At 43.6% G+C, this 23996-nt stretch overlaps 1 protein-coding gene across 1 annotated transcript; it reads left to right on the top strand.

Annotated features, from left to right (window-relative positions):
- The first annotated feature begins 646 nt into the window (after positions 1-646).
- On the top strand, positions 647-20644 carry LOC122531319 (REPTOR-binding partner). The gene is made up of 4 exons (XM_043659134.1): positions 647-832; positions 12663-12756; positions 18128-18249; positions 19461-20644. Exons 1-4 carry the CDS (start codon positions 794-796, stop codon positions 19563-19565), a joined length of 360 nt encoding a protein of 119 aa, XP_043515069.1. The 5' UTR covers positions 647-793; the 3' UTR covers positions 19566-20644.
- The last annotated feature ends 3352 nt before the right edge of the window (positions 20645-23996 follow it).

The raw sequence follows: 23996 nt of genomic DNA, 5'->3' as shown, positions 1-23996 counted from the left end.
TTATAAAAACGATAACTTTACAGCTATTTTAAATTTTATACGAAAATATTCTTTTTATGAAATTATTTACTACTTACGAGTGGCATTTGGTTGCATATTTACGGTATCATAGAAAGTAAAATGGAGCATAGTTAAATAGACATTGAAGGCATTCATACACGTGTGTATGATCCAATTATATTCAGAATCCAATTGAGGCTTTTCGTTCATATTGCATAATCTTTTTGAATTTCCTACAAGCATTCACTATCATTGATAATCTCGAAGTCGAGCAACAAATTATATGAAAAAATATTTCGTATCAAAAGTAATTTGCAAATGGTCAAAAACATCAAATGTCCAAAATTTATTTAAAAATTAAAATTTCCTCGGTCATAGATGAGATGTGACATAGACTTAATATGCGATGTATCCCTGTATCATACAGTTTAAGGAAATTGGGAAATATTGCAGAAACAGATGAATGATTAAATTATATAAATGTTTCAAACATTTATTTCGCTTTCGCGCTAAATTTCCTACTTGGCTATTTATCGGCAGTCAATTCTGAAAATCACGTTCGTAATATTTCACGATTTCGTCGCAAGTGGCGCTAGCATCGGAGATTGTGACGTAATATGAAATACCCGACAGTCAGACGTCTAGGGGTCTGCTGTGTGACCTTGCAGTGTTTGTAAACAGACACACGTTGCCATTACAAAGTATTAAGAATACGATAGAATCACGATTTAACAAAGCGTGTCACGAAGGATTTGTTTGAAGAACGTCGAAAAGAAGTAAATTCACGGGGGTCATGGAGGTGGAGCCAATGTGTATCGTGGAAAATGAAACGGTGAGTCGACAATTTGAGGAAACGATGAAGTGACAACGTGCTCGAGTGATGCAAACTGCCATGAAAAACAGGCAACAAGATTACGCGCGTTAAACAGATTACACTGTGTCGTGCAAAGATGGCGCGCGTACGAAATGTCAGCTCTTTTGCGATAGTCGTTATTTTCAAACTGACGACAAAGGGCGTTGTTTCTTTCGTTTGACGTCAGGATCTGCAAGATCGAAGGTTTGTTAAGGGGTCGTGGGGTGGGGGGGGACAGGCAGAACCGAAGGGTGGTTGTTTGCTTGTGTGTGTTTCATCTTAGTGCTCGTATACAAAGTTGACGTTCGATGTCGCTGTTCGTTTTTTCGCATTTTTGTCGACTGATTGCGCCACGTGTCGTCGACTTTCATTCCCTCGCTCGTCGAAAGATGTCTCTGCTAGCTTTGAATAATCACGTGACATCCAGGCGCGGAACAAACTGGAGTCCATCTTGTGATCGCGAATCGTTCGACCGTTGGCGTAACCGTCTACGTTTGTCGTGCAAATTATATTGCGAAATTCGTGGTGCTTTTGTAAATATTTGTTTCGTTAACTTTAGTAGAGTCACGGTGATTTATTTATTTAACAGATAGTGACTTGTCGTGTCGAGGGATGATAATTTATCGTTGTTTTTAATTCGAGCGTCAACGTTGCAAGATATATTCGATACGTTATCACGGATTATGTTAGTTATCATATAATAAGAGAAAAAAAGAGAAATGGTCGAATTAATTCAAAAATAGTTATTTATTGCTAGTCGAATGATTTAAAATAGTAACGTATATCCAACTCAACTGAGCATTAAATATTCAACTTTCAATTAAACGTTATTAAACGTTTAATCCAGTAATCCACATCTATGAAATGCTGTGCTTAATTAAACACGTTCGAAACGACAAGTAATTATGGAATGAAAAGAACGATCGCATCCCCGTTCGCAAATAGCTTTAGCAGCAAAGTCGTTCGTTTCGATCGCAACGATCGCGTTCAAACGGTCGTGTCCAAAAAAAAAAAAAAAAAAAATGGGCGCGTAAATTCAATTGCGTAGGAGCGTAATTTGAAAGTCAATGCCACAAATTTCGCCAAAGCGCCGATAGGCGTCGCGTCGGTCGTTTAATATTACCGGTTGTACCGTTCGGGCACCGGTACCGAGCATCACGTCCCTGAACACAGCCTTTTAGCTCGTCAACTGCGCAGTTGACACAGCTCGCACGTCGCGTAGCACCGGTGAGTGTTTTACAGACACATTTTATACGCTTTCCAATAATCTCGTAGCCTCTTAGAACATTCTTCTGCCACCATCCTGCCTCGACGTCTGTTTCTTTCGAATAAGCCGTGAAATTAGCTCCATTTGCCAAACACCTGACGTACACATACATACATACCATTTCCGAATCATACCCTGTTGATTCTGGCCCCGTTTAGTCGATACGATAGTACGTACGCACGGTTTTTCGCCGGTGTACGGTTAAGTCGACGACGCACGGTCGACGCAGAACGTTTTCAGTTTCTCTCGAGTCTCGCGAGATCCATTTCCACTTGCGGTCACACGGTTTGAAATGCCGGTCGATCGTTCTCTAGCTACCGTTACAGTTGGTCGCCCACACGCGACGCTACTGCGCAATTCAACGGCACACGTATATCGCGAGGGAAAAAACTGTCCTGTTAATTGGGAAAACTTATGTTCGGTGTGTATGTGTAGGAGTTTAAGGGGAGATCCGTTCTCCGGTCTGCGACGTATGTACGTGTGTATACCGTTACCCCAACGATACACACATGTATTTGCGTTTCTCAGTGGCTTTTGCTTGGTGAATTTTCGTACGTTACTGTCTCGCGAACCGCGTGAAATTTAACCCAAATTTAACTGACGTGCCGAATCAAGTTCGACGGCAGCATCTTAACATATTCGTGTTGTTTAATTGCTTCTTTATCGAGGTAGAGTGTCATTTCTTTGTTTGCGATATAATTTGTAACTTCCAGTTTCTGTCACACTCCAAAAATCACCGATTCCAGAATCCTCAGAATTATTTCTGTTCTACCGTGTCGTGTCACGTCGATTCGAGCAAATTCGGAGGTTACGTTGTCCGAAACGAAGGTAGAACGCAGCCGATATTTTGCAATGGCGTTACTTTGTTACCGTCGTAGCCGTCCTCGAAATTTACATTCCGATATCGAGCATGTTTACCAACACTTTTTGCATTCGAACGTGCTCATCTCGGTACGGGGAACTCGATACGAGAAGCCTCCTTGTTTACTTTTGCCTCTGATAACGATCGGATCCCGTTTACGAAATCAGCGAGTATCGCAAATTCGCGGCGAGTATAACGCGGAAGGGATAGGTGCGCAAAGGAAATGAAATTGAAGGGACCAAAGAGAAAATGACGCGTTAAAGGGACCAAACGAATAACGCGATCTTCGCAACTTTATTCCGATTTCTCCGTTACTCCGTTTGTTGAAGTTGGAATTTTAGTATTTAAACAATCGACGAACTGAACTTCTGTCGATTGAATTAGTTTGTTTAAATTCTATCGAATTCTTATCGTATTTTCTTATTACACGAGAAATAACAGGTAATGGAAAAAATTTAGAACAGACCGGCGTTTTGTAACTTGTATACATACAGGGTGTTTCGTAACTTGGGGGACCCACTTCGGGAGTTGATAGTACGCCTAAAAATAATGAAAAATGTCATATATATATATATATATATCTATCTGTCTTTGTTTATGAGATATAATGAATTATCTGTTTTAATTACTTTTACAAAAGATGCTCGAATTGATCGCCTTGCATTTGAAGACAAGCCTGCACGCATCTTGTCATTCATCTGGTTATTCTCTCTATCATTCCTGGTGTTTCTCGAATTTGTCGGAAGCCGTGCTCTATTCTATTTCGTAGTATTTCAGCATGTTCAATTGATGTTGCGTATACAATAGATTTTTTTTCATGTGACTATTTGAAGATTCAGCAAATTTCGCAATACTCTCTAAATCAGTTCAGTTCTTACTAATAATCGTAATGCATGTCGTATAAAATCGTGTTTGAAGTGATAATGGAGCGAATATTACATATTATTAGTATATTGTAAAAGTAGTTAAAAGTAATTAAAACAGAAAAAAGTAATTAAAACAGAAAGTTTTTATTATGTCTCATAAGCGAAGACAGATAGGACATATATTTATCTGACTTTTTTTCATTATTTTTAAAAGAATACAATCAGCTCCCGAAGTGTTACGAAAGTTACAAAACATCCTGTATATATATTCTCAGATTTTACCAACAGGCACAATGGACTTTCAAAAAGTTTTGCATAATACGCGCAATATATACATATATGTATACATAAATGTTTCCCAGAATGAGTGACGAGAGTCTTTCAGTAAGTTACTAGAGTACGTAACAACGGAATGTAATATTGAAACGAGTGCAGCTCCGATGCTATAAGCAAGGCATATTCGATCGGCTGTTAATGGGTTAAAAAGCCTTCGACTACCAAGAAAGTAAAGCGTGCTACGCTCCAAAGTTGGTTCGTCTGAAACAGGTCGATGTCGATAAGATTCGAAGGAAACGGCGACGACGTAGATTATAGATCCTTGGACGTCCATAACGCGATCGTTAGAAGACGAAACAGAACACGTGGAAGGTATTTCGTAGGCAATCTCGTAACCTCCATCGGGCAATCGCACTTCTCTATCGTGATCTCGATACGTTTGCGAAGCAATCGAAGCACGGTGAACGGCAACATCGTCACGACAGATGTTCCACGGATTCGTAAATCTCTTACGATAGCTTCTCAATACCATCGATGCGAGGTCGATGCGTTCGCGCTCGATTTTCTATCCTCCGCGAATTTCTATCTTTTGATGGATATACTCCGTGAGCGAGAGCCACCCTCCAATAGCTCGGATTATAACGCGATGTGAGAAATTTAAGTAATTTTTCGTTTCCGTCGATATGCGGAAATACACGGGGCGTCGAAACTTTATTTTTTTAATAAAATGTAACAAAAATCAGAAATTTTTTTTTGTATCCTGTTTCGTTGTTTCGAAACAAATATTTCCAGTAAAAAAAGGAAAAAAAAAAAAAAATGGATCTGTGTAATAGTAGCATCGCGACATCAATATTCTATCGGTAGTGTAAAGTGTTTGTCGGTGTTGGGAGAGAGGTTTCAAGTAAAAATCGCTAAAAGCTAATTAATTCCTAGTTAATTGATCTTGCATATCCATCTGGATATCCATCTTCTTATCGATCATCTTGGCAATCGAAGCAGAGTTTCTCTGTTCTGGAGAACGCGCGTTTACTTGCAACGCTAGTTTCACTTAGCAAAACGCGCAGCGCCAGTAGAAATTTCTCATCGGTGCAACGCATCGTGTATGAAAGCATACACGAATGCGTACACGATTTTTTGATCGAATAGAAAACAAACGAGCAATCGATGTGGAGAAAGCTCGGACTTATTTGCTGGCGGTAGAATAGAAAAAGAAGTTTGTTGCGGCGGTTGGGAATTTAGAGCGGGAAACGAGCGAGAGCGAGTCGAATGTTCCTGAATTTATGGGATTTTCGTCGGCAGTCGCGATGATTTCACCGTGGCGCTTTGCCATTGTGTTCGCGGAATATCTCTCGTTCATTGTTACTACACAGCGGCGTCGCGTCGGTGGCGCGGCTGGAAAATTACGATGCTTCCTTCTCCACTTCCTCTTTCTTCTCGTTTCTCGTCCGGTCGCGGCGGTTCTTCGGTGTATGTACAATGACGTGGGACAGTCCAAGCAGGACGCTTTTACGCGCGTTTTTGGCGTCGCCTCGTTTTTTACCCAAATCCCTTCCTCTCTCCCTCTCCTCTGCACCTTTTCGCGAAGAACACGTCCTCCCGCAACGCGATTTCTTTTTTCGATCTTGCTACGGAATGCCAGCGGTTTCCCTTTGTTTTAGTTTTTTCTTTTTTTTTTTCACTATTTAACCCCCTGAGCATTTTGCGCACTGGTGTGCTTAATTATTTCTGGGGCGAGTATACTCGACGAAAACACAGTGTGCATGCGCTTGCTGTAAGATTGAGTTGAAATTACAACAAAACGATGAATCATTTTGACGTTTCTTTGAAAAATTTTCTCTGAAAAAAATTTCACTTTTTTTGTTCTGTTACCTTGGAATATTCTAAAATGCGTTAAAATTACAGATACGTATAACTTTTTTCCCTTAAATTTCGCAATAAATAAAAGCGAATTTTTTTTTCTACACGACATAAACGTCTTAAAAGATTAATCATCGATTACTTTTCAAATTCTCCTTAATTAACCGAGCTCTATTCGTTGCGTGTCGAGAACGATCAGAGAGAGAGAGAGAGAGAGAGAGAGAGAATCGTTGGAAATCCAAACGTGTGTTTGCAAACTGTTGTACAATTTTCAGGTTGGCCTCCGTCTATAAAGACAGACTTTCGTTTCGTTCGTTAAGCCACCACCGGCCAGGTCGTAGCTTCCTCTCGCGAGAAATTCACTTTGTAGGTCATCGCTGAAAAAGAGCGATGGCGAGGAGGAGGATCGTGCAACCTTCGACGAACGGAGGTAATAATAAGGTTGCGCGCGTGGATCCGGTAACTGCGTTGCACGCTCGCTCGTTGCGACGCCAAGCGTTTCACGAGCGTGAATTGCGTTTTTCTGCGAAACGATGGAAACGAACGGCGGATGGGAGGAGGAGGGGGACGGACGTAAGGGTTATCCAATCGGTAGGCCGACGATAATTTGATTAACTGCAGCGAATGCCTCGATCAACTGCTGCAACGACGATCGCGTACTCGCGAACGGTCGGTTCAATTCTCTTCCCTGCTGAAACAACACAGTTTGATCGTCATTTTCCTCGAACGTTCGGCGAGAACGTTCTCATGCAGAAGCATTGATTGAATTCATGCTCAGCCGGATTTCTCGATTCGCCTGCCGCTCGAGCCGAGAATAAAGCGGACGTAAATTCAGAAACTGAGGGATAAGAAGAACGAGAGTGTGTGGTGTGTGTGTGTGTGTGTGTGTGTGTAGAGCTCCTCCGGAGACAAAAAGGCACATCTCTTCGCCGATGATTTTCACTCCCGTCTTTATTTCGTTCCGTGTAAATGTTGTTATGAATTTCCAGAGGAATCGCGGACGAGAACGTAAGAGGATTTTGCCTAACCCTCCCCTCTACTGAACAATTGAACCTTGCGGCAATCTCTCCCGCGAAGAATCCCAAACCCCTCCGCCTCGGCGCGATATTACGATCGAAGCCCAAGAAAATTGCTCGGTTCCTCCCGAGCGACACGAATTTCCATGACCATTTTCACTGTGACTGTGTAATCGGTTTCGTAACCGTTTCGCGAAAGTTTCCTTCGTCCTCGTGACTCGTCCGACTTGCGACGACGAGGGGCCATCTCGGGCAGACTCTTTTCTGGCAAATTTCGGTATATGCATGGTTTTCGGTGTAAAGCGTTTAAGAGAGTTGGACGCGTCGTCGATGTGCCGGACAAGGAAGAGAAAAGCGGGCAGGGGATCCGGGGTTTTTCACTCCGAGGTGAAAATTAACGCGAACGAGAATCGTCTGGAGAGAGAGAGGGAGGACGGTAAGGAACTGAACGGGAAGGTGAAAGATTTTTGGGGTTAATAGAAGGTATCAAGGGGTGGAAAGATGGCTAACGCGTTTAAGAGAGTCTCGCTCTAAGGGACCCCGGGAGTAATTCCATTAATAATGAAAATTAATTGAACGAGTTTCTTTCCGTGAAATTCGAGAGTGGTCCGACTCTCGCCCGTATGAAAGGGACGACGGGGCCGTGGCCGGGGTTAAAAGGGTGGGACGGGCCAAGAACGTTTCCCGTATCCTTTGTAATTAAAGACTTTCTACTAGAGTGAGGTGGTCGCCCGGAAGTTGTTCCGCCAAGTACAAGGAACGGAAGCGTACACGCTCGAAGCGAAAACTAGGTTTGCGTTCCGCGGTTTCGAATTAATCGCGAATGCGCTCGAAGCAAAAAGCCTTCGTTTTTAATTTCTATTTTGGGTCGACTCTTCTTTTTTTCNTTCTCTTCTCTTCTCTTCTCTTCTCTTCTCTTCTCTTCTCTTCTCTTCTCTTCTCTTCTCTTCTCTTCTCTTCTCTTCTCTATTCCAGTCGTCTGGAAGAATTCCGCGCGTGTAACGAGAGGAGAAATTTAAGCAGAGCTGAAAGGTTCCAGCGTAGAGCGAATTAGATCAAACGAGAGAGAGAGAGAGAGAGAGAGGGAGAGAGAGTGTGTCGGCGACGCGATGTGCAAATACTTCATTAGCGCGCATAGAAATTCACCGAGCAACTCGAAGGAATTTTTATTCTTTCGGAGACGTTTGAACGGCAGGACAATGTCCATGACGTTCGACCTGGATTCCCGAGGATCGTTTATGTTTCTTGACTTGGTCTTCGTGCGAATCGGAATTTGCGGGCGAATTCACTGTTGAGGGGCGACGAGAGAGCAGTTGCTTTTCATATTAATTCTCCCAAGTTCGCCGTTGATGAGATCGATTCACGAGATTAACGCCAGTTACGTAATCTTGTAATAACGGCAGGCGTGATTTGGGCCCAGTGGTGCCTCGATTGTCACACGCGGAATACCGATTAATGGAACGGTCGATTGTCGGAGGTGTCGATTAACGAAAAAACTCGAGGACGATGGCAAGACGGATTGTGAAACACGGTAGTAGAAATCAGCAAAGTAATTTCAAACGAACGACATCTCGCTGTGACGATTATTCGATTAGCATGTGTCACGGTCATTTCGCATAATCAACACACATTCTACAATAGGTAGAATATCCCATGATATTAATAAATTATAAATTATTACAATTTATTAATATTATCATTGATATATTAATATATTATACATTGATTTATTAGTATATATTATCGATATTAATAAATTATATATTATTATCATATTGATGTACTAAATTTAAAAAATTTCTCGCTTCGATTTTCTTCTCTCTCATTTTTTTTTTCCCCCTCTTAGATCGTAAACACGATCTAACATAGTTGATCTAAACACGAGTCGGTCGGCGGCTCTCCGACACGTTCTTGCAGGCGCGAGTATGGTCGCCTTTGACACGACTACTGGCCACGCACCGATCGCTCGGTACCACGTTATACGTACAAACTAAACGGTGTATCTAGTGTATGTACGTGCCATAGCAACGAGTCGTGCGTTCATGTCGCTAGATTAAATCACGCTTCACGCGGAACGAGGAGCCTTGGCACGGAGCGAGCGAGCCGCGTAACCCGGCCTTTGCGCTCGAGAAATACGCGTAAGAGGGAATCGGCCGACAAACTGCGAAACTACAAAGGCCCCCGCCCCTTCCCTCCGACTCTGTGTACAGTGTGGTTTACTAGCTTCCGGTCTCTACCGTGCTGCCGCTTACTATCGGTAGCATCCGGCTATACTCCGTCTCCTCTCGTCTGTAACCTTCGCGAATCTTCAAAGCGTAATCTTCAAAGTACAGAGAGAAAAAGAAAGAATCCGTCGCGTTGCGAGTTGCAATATTTTTCTCTCCCGATTCGTTTGTCTTTCCTCTCATTCGCGATTGGAATGCTCGGACTGGAACGTTCCGGAAGAAGGGAGAAATTTGATTGATCTTCGTTTCGTCACGATGGGACTGTTCTCCCTTAAGGATTAAGGGAACGAGTGTCTTCGTTATCGGGCAATTCGTTCGTCCAAGCTGTCGCTCGTAATTGTCGCGACAGCTTATTGTTGTTGATCGCGCGTGTTCGGAAATATCAGAGAATCTTGATTGACTTTGATCATGGTAGAAACGAGGAAGTGGGTCGATGATGTATGTACGTACATACACTCCCCTCCAAAAGTATAAGGACACCTGTTTATTTAGTATTTGGTATAAATGAGGAGACGCTTACACAAGGTTGGTCTTCGTGGATGCGTAGCTATAAAAAAACTATTATTAAAATCACAAAGTAAAGTAAAAAGACTAGAGCTGGCTAAAAAATATCGGAATTGGTCAGTTGAAGAGTGGAAAAATGTTTTATGGACCAACGGATCTTCGAGCTTATGTTTTTAGAAGATCTGAAGAAAAAAATGATTCCTGACTGTATCGTACCCACAATTAAACACGGAGGGAGGTAAATAATGGTCTGGGAATGTACTGGAGCAAATAGTGTTGATGATTTTAATAAAAATCGAAGGGATTCTGGAGAAAAGAACGATATTTGTCTATTTTAAGTGATGGTGCCATACCATCTGAGAGGCACGATTAATAGGCCAAAATTTTATTTTCATGCACGACAACGATCCCAAGCACACCGCAAGGATTTGTAAAGACTATTTGCAATAGAGTGATGAATCAGAAATAATGCATTGTGGCCCCCTGATCTGAACCCAATATAGAGAAGATTCGGGAAAATCCGTGAAGTGCGTCCAAAGTCCCACAATGACTTGTGGAACAAACTACGAAATCCATGGAACGAAAAGAATAGTACTAGAAAAGCAATAGGAAAACTAGTAAAACGGATGCCGAAATTGGTCGAACAAATAATGAAAAAACGCGATGGACGTATCGACGAAAAGAAAATTTAACTTTCTTGTGCAAAATTAATGTTATTGTTGCTGTAATGTAAACTATGTATACCTTTTCCAGCTTGATGTAACCTAAACTTTGAAATGCATTTAAGAAATTATAACAATTCCCTAATGGTTTTATTTTCCAAATTCATTTCATTTTCTGCAAGTGTCCCAATACTTTTGGAGGGGGGTGTACATACCGAGCTCGATGCAATTTCGCGTCGTTCCGTTGTTTCTCTGGCGCCGTACCCTCTCGGAGAAGGGATTAAAAATAAATACGCGATAGTTGGACAGTAAAAGTGTCAAGCACGTGGAAACACCGGGCTTGAAATCGACTGGAGATTTGAAAGGTTGATGACCGGGGGTGTTCCGGAAGCGGGCGAATCGTTCTACTCGACGATCGGATACACGTCAGAAATCCGAGTGGGATTGTCAGGCGCAGGGTCGATCTGAGTGTAGGTAGCGCGACATTCGCGATAGGGGCGTGCAGGAAATCGACGGAAGTGTCACTGACAGTGGAGGGGTTTAACGAGTTTTCCTACCCTTCCGGTATAGCGTACGATGTACGACGTATGTCGCCCAACGAAATACATAGTACGACGGGGGTAGCAACAACAACCACAACCATACACGCTGGGAATATCGTTCTTTCTCTTTGATCATCGTTGCGATTCATCGTTCCGCCCGCACAGGTTAATTATATTCCTGTGAATAGCTCGGGAGAAGGCTCGAGCATAGAGAAACGTACAATGGAGATAGTAGTATCCCGCGAACCTGATATACACGCCCACTGACCGTCGGAATCCTTACGCCAAGCGCTCTTTCCTCCCTCGTTTCCTGTATCTCGCCGCTCATCACGGAACATCAATTCCATTTTCTGCCTACAAAGACCGCCGCGCGAGAAGAGTCACGAGACCGTGGCTGAAGGGTGAAAGAGGAAAAAAGGGAAAAGGGAAAGGGAAAGGGGTGGATAGCCCCTCGGAACGAGAGGCAGACAGAGGACAGACGCGAGCAAGGGGACGAGCGAAAGAAGTCGGAAGCGGCCGAGGGGAAGAAAGAGGATTCGAGGAGATTTAATACCAGATAGGATTGAGAGGAAAGGATAGGGCCGAAGGTAAACGTCTTCCCTAAAAAGGGGGACTGAATTTGTATTTTGTCACCCGTGAGCGCATGCATAGCTAAGCCCGCGGCCGCCTCTCTGCGACGTCCTCTCTCGTCGTCGTCGTCGTCGAGCAACAACCGTGCTCCGGGGACGTGTAAATTTTAACGGTTCGCGGGACCCGGTGGATCGGGGAGTCTTTGCGTGCGTTATACTTGCCCGTATGTGTCTTCTTTATCTCTCGAACGAGGCAGCGGATCGTCTTTTCGACTCGCGTCTCCGGTGCTGGGATCGCGATACTTCCAGACAGGGTAGTTCCTTCCCCAAGCTGGTTCGTGGACCATCGAGTTTTCATCGAAAAAAATGGGGCAGGTAACGATTGTAGAAGCGTTAGAAAGTTTTAAGCGGATAACGATCAGGAAGAAGGGAGAGTATCGTCTGGCTTTTTCTCGCAACTCCGTTATTTGGGACGCGAGTTATCTTGGCGCGAAAATTCGTCAAAATGGTGTCCCGTAAATGGACGAGGCGCGCTGAGGGTTATGTCCATGGAAGCTTCGTGCTGAGCTTTTAGCGGTCCTCTCTCTCTCTTTCTCTCTCTCTCTCGCTCTTCAATAAGCTTTTGTTTCCATTGAAAATGGTGGACGTTGTTCTCCGCGAGCTCGAACCAACTCGTTTGAGATATTAATCAGTGGCAGGAAGAAACAACGGATCAAGCGGGTATTACGTCGCTGCAGAGACTCGTCGCATCCGCTTTCAGATCTCGTTCCTACCCGTTTCGTCGCCGTCATGTTCTGACGTTACGATTTCAGTCGACGACCGCTAGAACGCTGTACAAAAGTTTTTCTTTCCTTTTTTTTTTTTTTTTACTACCGGCGCTGTATACGCTGCCTGTTTATTCTATTACGCGTGTGCGATTCTCGCCGCGCCGTGTAATTGTTGAATCTGGCTGTAAACGTTTTACGCGCAAAGCTGGAACGCGTTTTCATCCGTATATAATTTCAAAACATCAAAACGATTTTTTCGTATAAACTTTACAAAACTTTCGGACATTCGCGGAAATCTTGCAATTTGTCCGACTTGTCTCCTGACAACTGGTAAAGAGAAATCGCGAGACCTCTTCCCGTGGCTTATTAATTTACGTGACATTTTTCTCGTTTCAGGAGGGATCTCGCGGTGATCGGAAAGAGGGGGGTAAGAGGGGACGTAAGCCTGGAAGGAAGGCGTCCGACAAGACGGACATGAAAGCAAAGCTCGGTAAGAAGCTTCTCAACCTACTACCACCCGTGTTATTCAAACGTACACACACACACACACACACACATATAGTCAATCGCCTTCACCACTCACAATCAGTTTTCATCCGAAGCGACTGCAGTCGCAAAAGAACGAGTCGAACAGTCGTCGTCGTCGTCGTCGTGGAGAAATTTTCAGTAGTGCAACGCGCAAATTACAGGAACGTGACGAAATTGTTGTCTTTGCGCTATCGAGAGGATACGCGCCGAAAGATAGAGAAAGATAGCCAAACACGTTGGAGAAACTCGTTGGAAAAATTTTATAAGATAAGAGGATTCCTCTCCTTTACGCTCTCGGCTATCCAACGATACGACGTGAATTTTCTCAACGATACGACGTCCATGTAAATCAAGAACGTCGTTGTCCTTCCTCCCGTTTATTTCCAAAAGGTCGTTCTCCCACCGGCGAATCGTTTTTCTTTCATGGCCGATGGCTAACCATATTTGCATGCCACCCTTAAGAAGCTGAGTTAACCTCGATTTGCATCTCCGCGGTGGTGGTGTATCAAGCAGGAAAGGGAGGGAAACAAGACGCAACCCCCGCTCGGCGTTGCGCAAGCCACGTGAGAAATCCACGCTGCTTGATTACGAAGCGTCGGGCGACGGGTTTCCCCGAGACCGAAATCCGCGACACCGTACGAATATTTATCCCTGCCGAACGAATGAATATTTATGCTGGGTCAACTCGGTCGCCCAGAACCGATGTTCCCGATGATTCTGCGCGACACGACGAGACGAGATGGAAAGGTGTGTTTTGCAATTCCGCCGTTTTGCCAGGAGGTGTTCCGGCGAAGACATCGGCGAGAAAAGCTCTCGAGGCGATGTTGCAGAATCTTCGCTCCTCTTTCTCTTCCCTTTCTTTTCTATCTTCTTCTTCTTCTTCTTCTTCTTCTTTTTCTGATCCTGCCAGCTTTTCATCATTGTTCTTTGCTTTTTTTTTTTTTTATTTGCGCGTGCGCGCGGATCGGACAGACTTCTTATAAATACACGTTCACCTACGAACTCGCGAGGAAATCACGCGAGAGAGAAACAATTTTTCTCCTCCCTCCCTGGTAGATCTCTAACGTTCCTCTTCTCTTTCGTTCCCGCAACTTCCGCTTCTGCGTGCGTTCGAGAACTAGTTCTCCCAAAGTTTGGAAAGAGGAAACACGAATTCGAACTCGTTTTACGAACAACATCCACGGATGGAGGATCCGCAATCCTCCTACCGGCTCTGTCGATGATCGAATCCATTCGTTTTTCTCTCTCGTATTTTCGTATCCGAGCTCGCCTGACCTTTTCCCTTGAATCGAACGCCGGTGTTCGAACATCGAATTGTACGTCAAGTCGTCAGTTTCGTCGAGTCTTCCGAGTCTCTGCAAGTCCAATTTTCCTTAATTTCATTCACGCGCGCTTTCCGATCGGTTGTTTTCTCTAAGTTGATGCCTCGATGTCGGAGCTTGCTTAAACTCAGGTAGATTCGATTTCGAGATCCAGATACCTCGGCTACTCGGTCTCAAATGGGGCTGCAAATTGGTTGCAGCGTGACCGAGGACGCGTAATTTCCGCGCCGAGGTCGAATCGATCGCGACACGGTTGCATCGGCCGCGCGTCAACCCCTCGCGACGAAAATCCCTTTTCGATGTAATTCTACCACGATCCGACTCCTTCGAGGGTTTCGCCGTCGTCTGAAACGGCCAAGTTCTTCTCCTTTTTGAAAAAGAAACGGAAAGCGATGACACAAGGGTTGAACAGGAGGACGTTTATTGCCGCGTAAAAGGCGGGCTTAGTGAGCCGTAGATAACGCGATAATAGCCGCGACCCTTGATCGTAAAGAGCTTTATTACATCGCGATCACCGTAAGAAATTTGCAATATCCTGCAATAGGAGGGGGGACTATTACGATCGATTTTATGCGGTGCTCCGTCTTTCTCGCGAATGCCCGCGACGTACCGCGGAAACGCTGCGCCATCAGACCGCGACGACGACGTCATCGCGTCGTTTTCGTCTGTCAGGCCCGTACCTGCTGTCTCGTGGGTTTGAGTACACCGAATCCGGTGTCAGGTTCCGTTTTTATACGACGCAAAATTGTATATCTCAACGTTTTACCATCCGGCATTCGAATATTCCGGTACTTGGCGATTAATCTCTTACGCCACGCACGTGGAGAATTTTTTGTCCCAAAATTGCAATATTTCCTCAGTTTTAAGTACATTCAAGTAAAACAAAACTAAAATAGGCAAAACAAATAATAAATTTATTACTTCTCAATAATTTCTATCCAGTGATGTCATACCGACGAGTTCAAAAGAAAAAGAAAGCGACGATTTATTGTATACTGTTCGGTCACTCGTTATGGTCCGCAATCAGTTGCCAGCGCAAGTGGTTAAATATAACGTCCTAGGAAAAAGTCAAATTTGGTTTTTTTATATTCTTAGCCTATTGCGCTGGAATGACGTGCCACGCACGTCGAGAATTTTTTGTTCCAAAATTGCAATATTTTCTCAATAGTTTTAAGTATAATAAATAATAGACAAACGAATAATAAATTTATTACTTCTCAATAATTTCTATCCAGTGATATCGTACCGACGAGTACGAAAGGAAAGCGACGAATTGTTGTATATGGTTTGGTCACTCGTTACGGTCCGCAATCAGTTGCAAGGCGCAAGTGGTTAACCTCTTGAATGCGAACGTGAAGAATTTTTTGTCCCAAAATTGCAATATTTTCTAAGTTTCAATTATATTGAAATACAATCCAGGCAAAACAAATAATAAATTCGTTATTTCTCAGTAATTTCTATCCAGTGATATACCGATGAATTCAAAAAGAAGACGAATTATCGTATACGGTTTGGTCACTCGTTATGGTCCGTCAACCAGTTACCAACGCAAGAGGTTAATGTGTACGAACTTGCAACGAATCATTTCCCTATAACAATCTTAATCAGCTATCGGATTTTTTTTGCACATGACGAGCAAGTGTTTCAATAGTTGTGCATAGAAATATATATCATCCATACTTATACTCTGTATAGAGTATAGTTGCACGTATCGCGAGCATTCGTGAAAAATCGCGCGTCAAATTTCAGTTACGCGAATTTATCGCGCGATGGTTACGCGCGCGTCCTTCACCTTCGTTTGTAATTTTTGCCGCGACAATTTATAGGAGAACACAGGTGAATATTTATGAGCGCTCGTTCCACTTTCCACCAAACGATCCGCGCACGGTTGTTTGCTACGTGGTTTAAATTTCGCGTTTTGGTTTGGATAGAGCTGGCAACTATTTAGTTGCCGATTTTATTGTCGGCCACGGACGTGGTATTGCTGCTCCGTGCAGTTGCACGGAGGGACGACGGGGGTTAAGCAGGGAACCTATTCGAATCCAGCGTTGCTCGCACAGAGCATCCCCCTTTGCATTTGTATGCGGAGCCAGATCCGAATAGGGGAAAACTTCCCTGTTTTCGATTCGAGCAGCTGACGTTTCGCGGTGTTCTCGAGTCCTTTCTTTCTTATCTTTTCTTTCTTCGACGATTTCCATGCTCCCAGGCGGGACTTTAACCCCTCTCAATTCCACGCGGTGTTACGATATGGTGGAATTCTGTTAATTCCTATCTTTAACACGTTGAATGCCACAGACACCTAGGGGCACTAACATGAATCAGTTATTATACGATAGATGTTATCTGCAACAGATGAGTCGAGATATATAACTGTGTTTAATGGGTCATCGGTGAAATGTGTCTCTTCGATTTTCACTTATTTTTTACGATATTATTTCACACAGAGAAAACTACGTCATGAATTGAAAATCCAGCATCGGCCGACGATTTTATAGAACATGTTATGAAAAGAATTTGAAACAATTAGATTAAAAGCAAACAATTTTGCATATTGTGAAGACTACCGATTCACCTTTTCTTTGTTTGCGGTACTTTAATACGATACATCGCGATATATGTATATGCGTGAATAATATTTATACACATTGTACATAATTAAATATACATATTATTACATGCATAATTAAAATTATTTTTATATATGCTCCATACTATATTAACTTAGTTATACCATCGTAGTAAGCTAATAATAAAAAATTTCCAAGTATTAACATTTACTCGAATTATGTGTTTCTACTAATCACACTATAGCATTCAGCGTGTTAAGTTTCGAAAACGTGTTGTAAAAACTGCGACTCGAAATCTCGCTTTTTTGTTCAATTCCACGTGATTCTTGCGCTATTCTTGTACTTCGTCGCGCATGAGTATTATACCCAGATTTAAGTATGCGAAAAGAAAGTATCGCGTTGCTAGTTACTGCGGCGTCAAATACAAACGCTGATCCTCGTATTAACTTTAACGCGTTTCTGGGTCTCATTAAGCCCCGAGTTTCTTCTCGAGGCTCCCCCATTGTGTGTCTCTTACGTCTGTCGAACTCGCGCTCGGGAAAAGCATCATCCTACCTTCAAAAGTATATATCTCGCCTCTACCGCGATTACGATTCTGTTTCGCTTATCTCGCGGATGGCAGACTTCACGTGGCAGATCTATTTTGAATTATTAAACGCGGTCGTATCCCTGCTCGTTGGATCCGATCTCGCGTGAAAAATTTACCAAAGGAACGTCGGTCGTCGCTTGTTTGGCTTTCCTTCTCGTAATCGTCTCTTCGATCGCTTCTTAAGAATGCTTTCTCAGTCGTGAAAGAATCTCGGGTAAAGGTTTCTGAAGAAAATTGGCATAAAATTGTTCAGGTACAGAGACTCGATATTTCTTTACGTTGTATCGTTCTCTCGCGTTCGTTCGCAAAGTGAAATCTGTGAAATTTCAGTCTTAACCCTTTGTCGCGTTAGATATTGCAGATACATTAACTGAAACTGGAATGATGAAACTTGTCAGACCTAAATAAAAATATCTAGTATTCGTAGAATAGTTTCTCGCGTTAGATTTTACGAACGTACGACGAATGAAATTGAAACTTAAATAATTCATAAGTGATCTTTTTTTTTTCCACATGCTAACGAAAAATGCATAGCCGTGACTATGTGACGAAGTTGATGTTGAACTCGAAAGAAATATAGTATTCGTAGACGTTGCGTATACACTTACGCTGCACGCGATAAACTTAAATATTTACAACTAATAAAGAAACAATTTTTTTCACCTGCTAACAAGAAAAGTACGATCGTGACCGTGTGTGTGTGTGTGTGTGTGTGCGCGTGTGTCAGATGGTAGCGAACTTGCGGAAGAGAGCAGCGAAAAAGTTACGAAGCACGCGATTGGACTTTACGAGATCTTGCGAGTTATATCGACGCGAGCGTCTCAGGTTTTCACGGGTTTGCTCTCATTTTTCCAGAACGAAGTCGACAGAGTGCGAGGGAGTGTCGTGCTCGAAAGAAGCTAAGGTATCAATATCTTGAGGAACTGGTGGCCGATCGCGAGAAGGCTGTGCTGGCACTTCGAAGAGAGCTGGAAATGGTAAGTCCCGCCGTGTGAAAACGTCTGCCTCTTATCCTCTATCGTCTTATTCCACCCGACTCGATCCCGTTCCCCTCATCATATTTCCTCCGCGATATCCCGTGGCCGTTTCTTACGCAGCCGCGCGATAATAAATCCTTTTCGCCGCGAGGAAGGAGTCTTCTCCTCGCGGTTTGCCAAGTGAGTTATACACCCATTATTCCGGCGAGCCGCGTCACGCCGTGGATGTTTTCAAAGTCGTACGTGTTCCCGATTATGCAATCGCCGGGTCGTTTCATCCAACTTTCGTTCGGCAAAGAGTTACAGCTGTCACAGAACCGCCGCGGAGCGTTGCGTTTGTATTTTCCGCGTGCGTTAATATCGTAAATTCCTCGGGCAAGACAAGAAGACGAAGAAGAAGAAGAAGAAGAAGAAGAAGAAGAAGAAGGAGAGGAGGAGGAGGAGGAGGAGGAGGAGGACGCAAAGTTTTACCGAAGAACCATAAACATGTCGGCTTTCTACTTTCTTTGTCTCTTACGTTCTCTTTCTTTTTTTTTTCGGCGGAATAATGGGAGTCCCGAAGTTTCCAGAATTAGTTCTGCTATACCTAGACGACGACGTTAGATCGGTGCAAGCATTGGAAAATCCCGCAATCTTTCGTTTCCCGTAATGATCTCTCTTAGTTGTTCGCCCTCGTTAATTACTCGAGGTATGAATGGCTAATGCCGTTCGACACGTTTATTACTTGGAAAAAAAAAACGCGAAACTAACGTCTTCGTGACTAACGTGAAGATTCGCTTGTTTGATTCTCACGATCGAGTACGAACGAATCAAGTCCGATAAAAGAGCTCTTTAAAGGTACGTACGCTTAAAAATGTGTGATCATCGATTAGGTGGAACAACAACGACCGCCGTAAGCTTTTCACGTTTTAAGCCTTTTCTCTTGCAGTTGTATAGAGAAAGATCCTTACCTCTGCGTTTATCCCGCACGTACGTCAGATCCGCCATAGAAGAACGATTTGTCGAGCGAATCGAAGAAGAGAAAGAGAGAGAAAGAGAGAGAGAGAGAGAAAGAGCGAGCCTTTCCCGCACACATCATCGTCTATCCATCCTCGAACCTTTTCACCAAGCTCCCTTAAAGTTCCCGAGGACTTGTTTGAGTATAAGAAACGACGTTCGATCGCGTGTCAGCTGAAAGCTCGTGTAACCGCTATCCGTTATTTTCCTTTCAGTATCGGCAGTGGGGACAGGAATTGGACGCCGGACGAGTTCCCGAAGGGCTACAAGCGATGCTGGAAGAGCTTGGCTCTCTGAAACGGGAGAAAGTGGTCAACTAACCGTGCAAGAAAGACAGAAAGAGAAACACGAAGAGTCAGGAACATCGGGCTCTCTGCCATTTTCTCTTTTTTTTTCTTTCTTCTTCTTTTTCTTCCCCCCGCCCCTTCTCATTTCTTTTCTCTTTCCCGCTTCTGTTCCTTTCATCGCGGCAGTCCAACTTACTCTTCCTGTATTTCTGGGTATTCTTCTCGGATCGAAGAGAATCCGCGCCAAAGAAGGCACCGATTCTTTTCAACGCGGGTAGAAACCCGAACCCGGGAGAGAAATTCTATCTCTATCCCGTCATTAGACTTACGATCCTGTCCTACTTATTGTTAGTCGCCCTGTTCTCCCGTTTCTCTTCGAAAGAGAAACTCTGCTTGTTTCTCTGATGCGTTCATTGCGTTCACCGCGTGTGACGGTCTACTCTTGTTGTTGACGCTTCTCTCACGGAAAAAGGATCTTTCGCGTGCACGTGTTTGGTTATTTCAGATCAATTGTTTTGTTGACAATATATATCTTATCGTCCCACGGTTTTATCCAGTCGTTGTTCATTGACTGAACGATAGTAAGAAAAGCAGAGCCGACCGTGGAATCGAGCCAGCCGGGTGCCGCGTCGTATCTAAAAGTACCTAAATGAAGTACCTTTTCTAACGATTGTTAAGAAGACAGAATAAAAAGAAAATTGTAATTATATATATCGTTGTTACGCGTCGACGATGAACGGCTGTTCTGTATCATAGCGCGAAAGGAAAGCAAGCGACGTGACATTCGCTTACTCGAAAACTCTGTTGTATGTTATATGTTTGTAGTACTCGTGTAGGTGTACTCGTTGAGCGATTTAGATCTCGTTTTTTCAAATTATCATCGCCAGGAGCTTGTTTTTTATTCGTTCTGATGACACAGCCGTTTGCTCGCGGCCGACGAATTAAGAATTATCTGTATGGAAATGGTATTTTTATACTGTACTGTATAAAAAGCTATTATTTTGTACAGATTATTGATATTGTGGGAAATTTGTTTATATATACACACACACGTATATATATATATATATGTACATATATATGTATATGTATAATGTGTATATATATATGTGTGTGTGTGTGTATATATTTGAAAAAAAGTTTAGGAGAATAAAATAAATATTTTTAGACAAAGATCCGATTTCGTTATTTTTCCCATCTTCTCTCTTTCGCTGTCAAGCGAAACCTTCTATCGATCACCAAGTCACATTTTATTATTTATTTCCAGTCTTTCCAGTCTTTCTGACCCCGGAGTGTACGAAGAACACACACAGTTTCGTCGGCGTCATTTCCAAAATGGTATTTCCCATCCTGTGACTCCCATCCTGTGTATCTCCACGCGAATCTGCATATTTCGTTGTGAAATACGCTCGGCAGCGAAATCTCTCTGTTTCGACTCGCCGCAGATTGCCACGCGAGATCTCTCATCGATATTATCAAACAGCGCGTGGAACGACGTTACTGCTGTTTGACAGAGGAAGAGAATTTGGGGGAAAAAAAAAGACAAGAAATGAAAAACCACGCCCCTGCCGCCGTAACGTATCTGCGAAGCGTATATACGCGAAATGTAAGTATCGAAATCCTTTCGGTCGAACCAGGCCGCCAGGTCACACGGTTGCAGCGTCGATAATAATAATTGAAAGGAACCGGCTGACCTGCATACTAAGAATAAGATATTATTTCAGTCATCGAACGGTTATTTAAACGACGCGCTCTCCTCCTGGAGAGAGGTCCACCGTGTCGGTGGATATTTAATATCACCTCCGCGCTGCGAGGAATGGCTGGAAAAGGGGGAGGGGAAATTAATATTACGCTTCGTAACGTTTCGCTCTTGCGCCGTAATTCTTTTTCCTCGTCGTATAATCGTAGAAACTTTAACGGACAACGCCCCACACGTAATTTCCCTTAAATCCAGTTATCCGCCGGCAAAGCAGCTTAATTTGAACAGCTTACCGTCCCGTGTACTTTCGCGTGTAAGTGAAATTTTACGCGAGTATATATATATATATATATATATATATATATATATATATATATATGTGTGTATATACGACAGAACGTGCGTATAATTGCGCCCAATTACACGAACGCGTGCAAAGTCGATGAAAAAGTCGGTTTCTTAATACGCTATTCCAAAGGATCATGGGTCTGGTTTCATGGCAGCCATCAGTCGCACTCGGAATGATCGTAAAAGCATCGCAGCACATCGCTTTCTCTACACCAGATAACGGCGCGCGATTCCTCCGGGGACCGGATCCATTCAATTGCGTTTCTACCGGACGTACAGACTAGTTCATAGAACACGATCCTCGCGAGCAGCGAGGAAGGAAACTGAGGATAAAAGGGGTTCTTGTGTCAAGAGTACGTGGACGCGTGAAAGAAAGAAAGAAAGAAAGAAAGAAAGAAAGAAAGTGGCGGCGATCATCCGGTCGGTTTGTTTGTCAAAACACACGAATGCAGTGTCTTGGTCCGCGGTACGAGCTCCGTGTTTCAGTTGCTGAATACGGAGAAATTTCTACGCGTTTCTACGTGAATTAAGGCGGTCTAATATCGTTAAGTGGAGGCTTGCGTACCAGCGTGTACCGTGCCGCTGAAAACTGCGCCCGCTAATACAGCGTCGCGAACGTAGTAAACGAGTAAAACGTCGTTCTATTATTTGCCCCTTTCATCCTCTCTTATTCACGCGTTTCGTTTCACGCGTGCTCTCACCGTAAAGTTTACATTCTATTTCCAGGGATTCCGACGAGCAATAGCGTTCACCGTCGACTACCGCTCAACGCGCATGGATGTTTCAGCTTTGTACAGAGGACGTGCAATGCGTGCCGCAACTCGAAGCTCGGTGAGTGTCGTTTACGAATTCGAAATTCATAAAAATCATTCTTTATGCCGCGGCGTTACGCTGCACTCTCGACAGATATTACCGGGTATATTACGGAGTCGGATAGATTCCATGCGCTAATGTCGTCACAGATACCGTTGACGTCCACGACTTCCGGCGTTTTCATTTACGTCGGAATTTATTCAATGATTGGCAATTTTGCCTCTCGAATACCGCGCCAGATAGTTTGCCGCGTCACAGCGGCAGAAAAGAAAAAAGGAAGGACCGCTTTAAAATTTGGCGAGTTAATTCCGAATCGTCGGTCTTGAAATGATTATTTTGAAATGCAGTTTTGCTCTTATTGCATCTCGCTGGCTCAGCAAGTGCTGAACTTTTTTTACGCTGGATTGTAAAAGTATATTTGAATATTTGAACCGGAGGAACATTTTGGAAATGTAGAAGCACGAAATGTGAAATGTTTCCATTTCATTTTTGACACTGTAATATAGGATCTGACTGTAAAATTTTTGAAACGAAGTTGAAAATGTGTGCAAAAGTACGAGTCGTTACGTAACCCGTGATACGTGCTCGAATTAATAAACTTTTCGATGAAATACCACGCAATGGTAATTACAAATAATTACAAAATATCGTGGAAGAAAGACTGGTCAGTGTTTCGTGAAGCTGTAGATCAAATCAAATCCTGAGCAAATTTCAGGCAGTGACACACTGGAGATCTTAATTCTCCAAGGTCTCGATACTGTTTCCGTATCTCACTGCGTGATCTAGGATGAGTCAATTCTCAAACGACGGTGGCGGTCCATCCGAGACCGACTGAGAAAAAAAGAGAAAAAAAAAAGAATCACGCCTTCGATAATTCAAGCCTCGCGGCGATTTCAAGGCCCGAGATATCGGAGGGTTGTAAAGCGGAGTGGCAGATTGTAGGGTAAAGTGAATCGCGTATAAAGGCGTACGTGGTACATACATAAAAGAGGAAGGTCTTGGGAGTTCTTCAAACGACCGTGGGCACGGTAGTAGCTGGTCAAACGAGAGAAAGCTGGGGGACAAAGTAAGCCGTCGTCCGCTTGTGACCGGTCGAATCAAATCGAATTTCTCTCCGTTTGCGCATTGATTCAATCACCGCCGTATTGCGATATATATATATATATATATATATATATATAATATTCACGAACGGGAAGATTCTGTCAAACGTGTTGCTGGGTCTTGCGGTGTAGCGCCTGGAAATGGTCTTGCTGTGGCAGCCGGGACCTAGATAGGGTCTCTGGGTATCAGGCTTTACGATTGACCGAATCGTAAAGCCGTCCTTCCCGAAGCGGGATACGATCAACCAGCCGACCGATATTCGATTCTTGATCGTACTAGCTAAAAGCATGATCGTCGGTGCGGCAAATGCCGGGCAAATGTGCCGTTAATTCTCTACCCGCTGGCCGTGGTTCGTAATCCCTGCAGCGTCATTTCCTCCTATCCGCGGTCGTTACCTCGTCTTCCACTTGACACGTCATCTTCCTGAATTTGGCTCGTGGGTCAAAATTCAGGTCACCGATATTTCATTTCAGTTGCGCGTTCGACGCGCGCGAGTCGCT

The sequence above is a fragment of the Frieseomelitta varia genome, unplaced genomic scaffold, assembly GCF_011392965.1.
Source record: "Frieseomelitta varia isolate USP_RPSP 00005682 unplaced genomic scaffold, Fvar_1.2 scaffold_386, whole genome shotgun sequence".
Classification (NCBI taxonomy): Eukaryota; Metazoa; Arthropoda; class Insecta; order Hymenoptera; family Apidae; genus Frieseomelitta; species Frieseomelitta varia.
Note: the sequence above shows the minus strand (reverse complement) of the source record. Positions and strands in the feature narration are given on the sequence as shown.

Excerpts from the sequence above, each read along its gene's own strand:
- LOC122531319 (XM_043659134.1), top strand. The coding sequence starts at position 794 with ATGGAGGTGGAGCCAATGTGTATCGTGGAAAATGAAACG. Across the intron at positions 833-12,662 it reads GTATCGTGGAAAATGAAACG|GAGGGATCTCGCGGTGATCG; the intron begins GTGAGTCGACAA and ends TTCTCGTTTCAG. Across the intron at positions 12,757-18,127 it reads GGACATGAAAGCAAAGCTCG|AACGAAGTCGACAGAGTGCG; the intron begins GTAAGAAGCTTC and ends TCATTTTTCCAG.